The sequence below is a fragment of the Akebia trifoliata genome, chromosome 13 (assembly GCF_017979445.1).
Source record: "Akebia trifoliata isolate Shusen 1 chromosome 13, ASM1797944v1, whole genome shotgun sequence".
NCBI lineage: Eukaryota > Viridiplantae > Streptophyta > Magnoliopsida > Ranunculales > Lardizabalaceae > Akebia > Akebia trifoliata.
The window spans coordinates 11,192,292-11,201,491 of NC_141387.1; the positions used below are offsets into that span (position 1 = coordinate 11,192,292).

General features: G+C 32.3%; 1 protein-coding gene across 1 annotated transcript; it reads right to left on the minus strand.

Annotated features, from left to right (window-relative positions):
• Positions 1 to 725: 725 nt before the first annotated feature.
• LOC147387838 (GDSL esterase/lipase At5g45670-like) lies at positions 726 to 5,223 on the minus strand. Its single transcript, XM_086421502.1, has 5 exons — positions 4,880 to 5,223; positions 2,368 to 2,492; positions 2,017 to 2,262; positions 1,649 to 1,904; positions 726 to 1,127 (listed from the first exon to the last, which is right to left on the minus strand). The coding sequence occupies exons 1-5, from the start codon at positions 5,124 to 5,126 to the stop codon at positions 904 to 906; spliced, it is 1,098 nt and encodes a 365-aa protein (XP_086277628.1). The 5' UTR covers positions 5,127 to 5,223; the 3' UTR covers positions 726 to 903.
• Between the last annotated feature and the right edge of the window lie 3,977 nt (positions 5,224 to 9,200).

Sequence of the window (9,200 nt, forward strand, 5' to 3'; positions counted from 1 at the left end):
ATATCACCCTTTATTTTTTATTTTTTCATTGAGGTTGATCCAAATAGACTAAAATTCTTATCTACAAGACCACATACTTCAAACATGCGCTTAATGGTAAGATTTGCCTTCTCAAGGATTAATCTCATGTGAAAAAATGTGTTTGGTATGACCTAACAACCGAAATAAATGTTGATAAGTTAGTTCTTGACTTATCGAACGAATTGGAAATATTGAAAAAAAAGAAAAAGAAAAGATGCAAATGATAAAGATAAAATCAATTTTTAATATGGATCATTTGTAAAACGGTTAAAAACAATTCCAAGAACAAAAAATGATGAAAATAAATAATAAAAACTCACTTCTATCTATCAAAATACTTAATTATACCAAATAATGATAAAACAATAGATTTTAATGAATAATATCCCCATAAATGGATCAAAATACGATCTTTTGATGAAATATTAAAGGAAAATCAGTTGGTAATATGGATTCTCTTGAACTTTAATAGGAGTTTTTGATGAAGATGTTTCATTAGGATTTGATATGCTTCGAATCGATAGGAGGGAAAAGTTGTGTTATTCAATAAGTGTTTGGTGGGTGTACGCAGTAAAGCATAATAAAACTCAAAAGGATATTTACGTACTTACATATTATTGACATTTAACGTTTAAGTAGGTTTATGCAGTGAAAAGTGGGTGTATATAGCCCGCCCCTTAGTATATACATATTTCACACATCCATAAGAAGAACATCATTTTATATTCAAACAATCAGGCGACTTAGAGATACATTCCTCTCCTTAAATTATTGAGGCACTTTCTAGTAAAATAAAAATCAAATTGCCAATTACAGTCATACAATCATATTAATAGTAATACAGAGGCTAATAATATGGCATCTTTGCTATCATCTCCATATTTAGATCTGTGCTAATTGGCGAATATCAATGGGGTAAGCATCCGATGAAGATTTAGCGCTATATGATCTCCTTCCGACAATCACATTTGCAGCTTCTGTTGGGTGGAAAGCATCCCAAAATAGATATTGGTTCCTGTTCCGGCATGGTGTTTGATATGGTAGACATGTAATTTGGCCATTGTTTCTCCCCACACCACAACATCCCGCATTTGTAACCGTAAAACCTGAAATTTGATAATGGGAAAGATGTTGATGGTGTGAGTATCGAAAATATCATTATTTTGTGACACTAATTTTTCATTAACATATCAATTATGAAATTATATATTAATTATGCATCAAATAAGATTATAGCTAGGCACCTCAAAATATACGGCTATGAAATTAAAGGTTAAAAAAAATGGAAATACGAAGAAGAGGGGAGCAATTGTGCGGCTGGCTCATTTAAGAAGAAATATAGAGGGGTTTAAAGGTTACTAACAATAGAATGGTAGACATCATATTTTCTTTGTTTGATGTGTTATAAGAAAAAGTTGGTGTGGCAATGTAAGTTCTCTCTTTCAAATTGAATCTACTATAAATGATGTAACAAATCAAATGGTCACTATCATCCAATCATGTTGATATTTTTTGTGGGAGATATGGATCAAATGATGGGTCCTTATATCAAATTTGATACTCATTAGTAAAATGAAATCGTGTAGAATAAAATCTATAAAAGAGGTTGATGATTAAGGTAATCTACCATAAGAGGCTGGACTCTTCAAAATATCGTCAAAAATCCCATAAGCGTTCACATAGATAAATCTCGCATCAGGTAGATTATTGTTGAACTTGTCAACAAGAGCCTTAAGCCTATCATTAAAAAGCCGATTAGCACTGTTAATCCTATCCACGCATTGGATGCCATTTGAGCTCGATTGAGCCAATGCATTTGGACTGCAACCTATCTGACCCACGCCTATCAATGCCACCTTCCTCGCTCCATAATCATACAAAGTCTACAAGCAAGACCAAGAATGAAAAATTAAATATCACCATTATTTTTTTTCAAAGGCAATTTATTTAAACAATTCTAATTCAATTTAGCTTAGATAAAGCATGATTACAAACCCTTAGTTGTTGAGTGTACTGTTCAATCAATACATCGGCGTATTGCACCGGAGTGTATTGACTGCTCGTAGAATAATATGCAGGCATGAAGTAGTTGTTAAGGTAGTCATTGCTACCCAATCCTACTGAGTAGATGCATCTGCTTAGATAATTTGCCGCGGTGTCTTCATCTCCAAGTAAATTTATCATTTGTGAGACCGTGGTCTGATAATTCCTTAATTGCCCACTAAAACTTATTCGTGCGCCCTATATAATATATCAGTAAAAAAGAACGTGCAAGTTGAAGTTTCTAAAAGAATAAAAAAACATGAAAATTGAGATAGTAAAACCTATATAGAAAAAATTAAGTACCAGTTGTTGACCAGTTTCATCTCTTATTCCGGCTGCCGCGGAAGCATAATTCACCCCTCTAAGTATATCTTGGCCTCTTGCAGTTGAATAGGGTGCAATGTCATCATTAAAACCTAAGAGTTGAGCTGCAAACAAAGAGTAATTTTTATGAATAACACAAATTTTTATCTTTTTAATATACATCTGACCCAATGTGATAGTGATTTGGGTCATATTGATTTTGATTCTAATTCTAAAATAAGGGATCTCAGAATTAGAACTAATTAGAGTATACCCATTTATTGAATAAAATAAACGTTAAATTCTCAATTAATTACAAAAGTTTTCAAAAATGTCAAAAATGTTACATGTGTTGACAGTTGACACAACTACCATATAACATTGATAAAATATTATCAAATTGTCAACATTATGTGATGACTTTATCAATATTAACAACAATTTGAAAATACCGAAAACTTTTGCTATTATTTGAAAATTTACCCTAAAATATATAATTAAAATGCTTGGAAAAATACATATTTCCTAAGGATTAATATCGATTTCTTAGGGATTGGTACAGGTAGTCGGTGCATGATCAGCTTTTGGAAATGGATACGGAGTATTGAATCCGTGGTCCCATGATTTCCAACCCTAATTAATTGGGTTTGCCCAATTTAATGCTCAAACTCAAAACATTAGGTTGAGATGTGGACACGGACCCTCCATCACGTTTTTTATAATGGGTGTGGGCCCACGGTGTAGTTAAATTGTTAGTGAGTGTGCCCGAACCGTCGCAACCGAATAAATGAAGTGATGTAGGCCTAAGGTACCATGATGCAGTAAATACAGCTCCAAAACTTATTTTATTAGCACAAATAACCTAACAAAAATTTCCTACCGAAAACACTCTTTAATACTTATTTCGATGGTGTTTTAAATGCTTGACCCAACTTATCAAATGGTAAAATACGGATCATTGATGTTTTGTTAAATTATCAACTAACTTGATGGTAGGAACATCTTGTAAATACATCACTTTGTTAATCAAAGAAGGGGTTTGGTTTCATTATTTAAAACTAATAATCTCGAGGATTTGTGGTGAATCTTGTTCTCACATATATTAAAATAATAAAATAATATTTAAAAAAAAAAATCATATTTACTTGCTTTTCTAAAGAAAGGAATAATAAAAGAATAGTAGACAGTCAGGTAGTTTTAGAACCTTTTTAACAGTATTAAACTATCATTATGCACAGATGAATTGACATCCAACAAATGTGTGGTCACCATGCTTTCAAAATTCATGCAAGATCGAGATATATTGCCTGAGTCTTCTTGGTATTAGGCATGGGCAAGACAGATGGACAAGTTAAATTTTTGGACAAGATTTAAAATCCCACGTTCATTTTTTTCCTTATTGAATGAGATGTCTCAACCGTATTAGAAAACTCGTATGATAGGACTCGATCTCTGCCATAGACAAGACATGACAAGAAACCAAGTTTTAAAACCTTGGTGGGCTTGGGTCCTAAGACTATCTGGGTTTTGCGGGTTTTTAGGTAAATGACTTGATTGATGTCGTCATGTTGATCCAAATCATTTTGGAGACAAATTGACTGGTTCACCAATTCAACATGCCAATACCCGGTTAGGGGCCTAAAAGACTGTGACATGGCCTTTTGTGATTTAACATAGCGATGCCAAACATGGTTTTAAAACTTTTTTTGACGTCTCATCTCATCTGTGAATGAGATCAAGTTGTCTCGGATAAGGTTTCCAATACATTTGAGACTTCTTGTTCAACAATGAGAAAAATGAACGTGGGTTTTAAGTCTCGTCCGATACCTTGACTTGTCCATCCATCTAGTCACTAGGCAATACCAAGACGACTCAAGCGATACGTCTCGGTCTTGGACAAGTTTTGATACCATGATGCCAAGGCAATTTTGATACTAGTATATCCTCGAGATACATGTCAGATTAAAAATAGGTTCAATTGGATTTTTCATATTTTTAAAGACTATGAGTCTAATTGAAGCATCCTGGACAATTGGTTTAGACGATGATTTTAAAATCAGTCCAGATACTGAGTTTACCAGTCCAAATCAACTCGTCTTCTATGAATCAAAGTATTTAAATTGGTTTAAATTTATTTAACATTATATCTAAATTTAAATAATTATAATCTTCATTTACAAGGAGGATTAGTGGATGCTCAGGCACAAATTCAATATTGTGCATATATAATAAACATTTATAACAATAAAAGAATTAATTATTTTATATCAAAACAAATAATTCAATTGATCAGTCTAGTTCTCATAAAATTTGTCATTAATTTCAAAACATCAAACAAACTTGTATCTCGAATAGCTCAATGTGATGGACAATTCACATTGGATATTTCGCTCAATTTCCTTCCAGACCGAAATGACTCACTTGGGTCATCTCGATCCACCTCGGACAAATCTTAAAATCATGCAACAAACAACAAGAAAGTGCATGTGTGAGAGAGAAAGAGAGAGCTCACCAATGACATCAACAGTGGTCCGACCATTGGAAAACCTTCCTGTTGGACCACCGGAAAAGTCGATCCCATAGGGCAAGTAATTAGCCCTAGCCAATGAAGCAATTCCATTGTTATTTCCATTATCAACCAATGAATCTCCAAAAATGAAGTAACAAGGAACTTGTTGAGCTCCATGGACTTTAAACAACAGGCTCAACATCATCACCCTCACACAAACAACCCACATTTTCTTAAGCCCATAAGCCATGGAAGTAAAAGTCACAAGCAATGAAGCAAAGAAAGAATGATGTGGTGGTGATGTGGGAAAAAGATAAGGGAGGGAGTGAAATATATAGGAATGACTGTAGAGTAGGGGTTGGCCTTGGATTTGGCTTTTATGGATGAGAGAGTTGGTAGTTAGCATTTATTTTCACGCGGACACAGCGTGATGTGCATAGTTGACTGCAGTTGGCTCTGAGTTTTGGGTGGAAAGAAATACCCAGATCCCAATGTGCATATAAATTTAATAAGTAATGTTGAAGGGACTCAAGATTGTATCTCATATCTCACTTTCCTCAACCCTGACGTGGAAAGTGGCTAAGAACTATAGATGTTTTTTTTTAATAAGAAAGTGAGATATGAGGTACCAGATTAACGTCACTGCAGCACGACTCAAATTTAATTAATAGATAAGAACAATGATATGGGTGATTAAGACATGTCTTAAGAGGCTAGTTAATATTAAACAAAGTCACAAATTGGTGCAAAACTACGGTACGATTTGTGTTGGGTTTGTGAAATATGTTACAATGAAATCATATCCTAATAATTTTCAAACCCAGTGATTCTATTTGAAAATAGTGATTTAGTTCAGCGATTCAAATATTGAGGATGCAACATATTTTTTGAGAAATTCGATTAAGCCTCTTCATTTTCTTACTACTTCATTGGATTGGTAAGGCATGTGGAGTGTTGACATCATGATGGCTTTGAGTTGATAACCCATTTGTGTTTTGTGTGTATAAAAGAAAAGCAAATCTTATTTTAGTTTTATTTTATTTCTTCAGTACTTCATATGTAATATATTTTTTTTGATTGTTTATATCTAAACTTTGAATCATTCTATTCTATGTATTTATTTATATTTAACTCTTAGAATTTGCTAATTTTAGCTATAATTATACTTGTAACTTAAATGTTTGAATTATACACATACACATACACAGACGAACCAAGAAATGAATTATTTCTACCTACCCCTACAACTAGGGTTTGTTAGTGACGATCCTCGAACCCAAATTCAAATTAACTAAGCAAAGTGAGATTTTTTGCTCACAAAAAAGTCTATCCGAGATTTCATAGGGAAATCTTGGATAGCCAATCTCATGAAACTTAATGAGGGTAGTTTTGTAAATAAGAATGCATGTGAATTTTGTGTGATTGGTCGATCTAAGATTCTATGAAATCCCAGATTGATCTATTTGTGAGCAAGATTTTTTTCGAGCAAAGTGACAAATCAACTGGTCTAGATTTAGACAGAACCATCCATATTTTGGTGAATATTGAGGTACTCCTATGCTTTCAACTTGATGAAATGCTCCTCTTAAACATGGTCTTCTTCAATAGACTAATTGAATATGACCTAAAGAATCTCATCTTCAACCCCAATAAAACAATCCTTGATTTTTCTTCTCAAATGAATTAACTTCTATATATAAGGAAAAAAAAAAAAAATTCCCTCTACTTCAATCCTAAGATTCTATCTACTTTAACCTTTAAATATCAAGGTGCCATAGGTTATAGAGAATAATGTAATTTTGGATAGAAAATGAAGATTTTTCTAAAAGGTTAAGGCAAACTTGAAAACAACAAGTGGGTCAATGGCCTGTAATTAATGGGTAAAGGTAGGATTTGAACAAACTTAGCCAAGTTGGCACCTTCATACATAGAGGCTGAAGACTTGAAAAAGATGGATATCAGAATTTCTTAAATATAAAAAAAAAATTCACATGATTTTTGCTAGGGGTTGAAGATGTAGACAATATAGGTATCTCAAATATTCATAAAAAGAGAAATTTTAGTGACGCTAATTATTATTATTATTAGTTGAATTTGAATTTTAAAATTACTAGTTTGGTAGCCATCTGTTTTCAACACCTTAGATGAAGTTCAAAACAAATTTTTTTAATGTTTTTTTCTTCTAAGAATATCTCTCTAGCTCTATCATCTTTCCTCTTCTATTTTTTCTTTTTAAGAGTACCCTTTCAACGTTGTTCTCTTTCCTATTTTCCCATTTTTTCAATAGTATCATTCTAATTTTATTGTCTTTCCTATTCTACATACCCTCTTTTCAATACTTTTACCTTTTAATCCCTTAATCCCAGGGAGGATGCCCCGTATTATAGGCACGAGCAAACTCTAGTAATATATTATTTTCGAAAATAAAACATTATCTTCACACGTGATATTTTTAAAATTCAGGTGATTGAAAAACTCAACTGTTTCACCATGTTCGTATATTTAATTAGTTTATCACGAATTCAAATCTTTGTTATTCATTTAAAAAGCTTTTTTCTAATTATATAATTTCTTAACTTAATTTATAATAATTTAATATCAATCTTAAAATCTAAATTAATTTATGCCCATTAATGTTAAAACGGTTTCAACCAGTTTAGAAGGGTTTCACTCGGCTTGGGATAGGCACATTGCTTCAATGTTGGACTTCACTCTCCCATGTGCGCCAATTTAAGTGCACCTCACATGCCATGAACATCCTTTATTTATTTATTCAATCATGTACAAACACTATTCCACCCTCTACAAATCTTTAAGGTTATTTTACCAAAAAGGCCTAGTATTTTGGTAAAATTTCTGCCCCAGCCAAGTTATTGAAATATTTTTATCTTGGTTTTAAATTTATTTTTACCAAAACAGGTGTCAGTTCAATACTTCAAAGAACATTAAACTGAATTTACCTTTATACCCACTCATTAATAGTTGGCAGTCCTACGAGGTGCAAAATAGACAGCCAAATCTTAACTATAAAGCCAAGGGAAACTGCCCATACCAAATATACGTTCTGCCTATCATACCATTCGTAAAGACTTTATTAATTATTGTATTAATTTTATGGGCAGATACATAACTACAAATAAGTACGAAACAAATCAGTCTATAATATGATCCAATGTGCACTTGTGGAATGCAGCAAACCAACATATTAATTTGTGAATCCAATCATCGTTGTTTCTTGAATTTTTCATTGGGTTATATATATTAGACATCCTCTCTCGAGTGAAAGCGTAAAAACAAAAAAAAAATTGAAGAGGTATTATTGAAAATTATTAAGATTAAAACGATAAAAAATAAAAAATAATAAAGTAGGTTAAATTGGTGAAAGAGAAAATATAGACATGAAATATAAAGAAAATAAAGTGGGTCCCATAAAATTATAGTTTGACAGGAGTAGACCTGTCAATGGATAATTGAAAATCCGAATTCATGTTCGAATTTTTGGAATTTGGATTCGAATTGGGATATGGATACGGATGTCCTCACATTTGATTTGATTCGAAATATTTACTAATTATTAAATATATTAAAATATTAAAATATTTATATTTTAAAACAAATAGTTGGACTTTTGAGGGTATCTCTAACACCTCTCTCCATTAACAACCTTAAAATACTTATATTTAAAAAAGAAATGTTTGAAATTTTGAAGGTTTACATGATTTAAGTTTTGGAGTTCTAAGAGGAATGAGAATGAAGACAATGGAGTCATTTTCTCCGATGATTTCTTGGCCATTTTCATCGACGGTACGTGTCATCTTCTCCGATAAGTTTTTTACTCTCACACATCTCTCTCTCTCTCTCTCTCTCTCTCTCTCATGAGGTTAGGTTTCTCACACCTTTCTCACTCTCTTGAGGTTAGGGTTTCTCACACATATTTTTCTCTTCTCTAGTGACTTATCGGTTATCGTGTACTCATTCAGGTAATTTTCTCACACGTATTTGGCTATCTCCTTTTCTCCTCTCTCTCACTCTCAATCAGATGTGTTAGAAATTCAATTTAGGTACTAAATCAAATTGAATAATATTCAATATCCAAAAATCTAATTGAATTCGAATTCGGTTATACGTTTACACTATTCGTCAGACTTCGAATTAGATGTTCATACATTCGATTTGATAAACATCCGTTTACAAACCTAGATGAAGAGTTAGAGGGGTAAAAGATGAAAAATAATAAAGTAGGTTAAAAATAGATAAAAGATAAAATACAATAAAGTTAGAAAGAGTGAAGAGTAAAGAAAATAAAGTGGACCTTACAAAACTA

What these genes read in the sequence shown, in the direction of transcription:
- LOC147387838 (XM_086421502.1), bottom strand. Translation starts at nt 5,126, where the DNA reads ATGGCTTATGGGCTTAAGAAAATGTGGGTTGTTTGTGTGAGGGTGATG. An exon ending in GACCACTGTTGATGTCATTG is followed by an intron (nt 2,493 to 4,879) that starts GTGAGCTCTCTC and finishes CTTTGTTTGCAG; the next exon opens with CTCAACTCTTAGGTTTTAAT. An exon ending in ATGAAACTGGTCAACAACTG is followed by an intron (nt 2,263 to 2,367) that starts GTACTTAATTTT and finishes TATATTATATAG; the next exon opens with GGCGCACGAATAAGTTTTAG.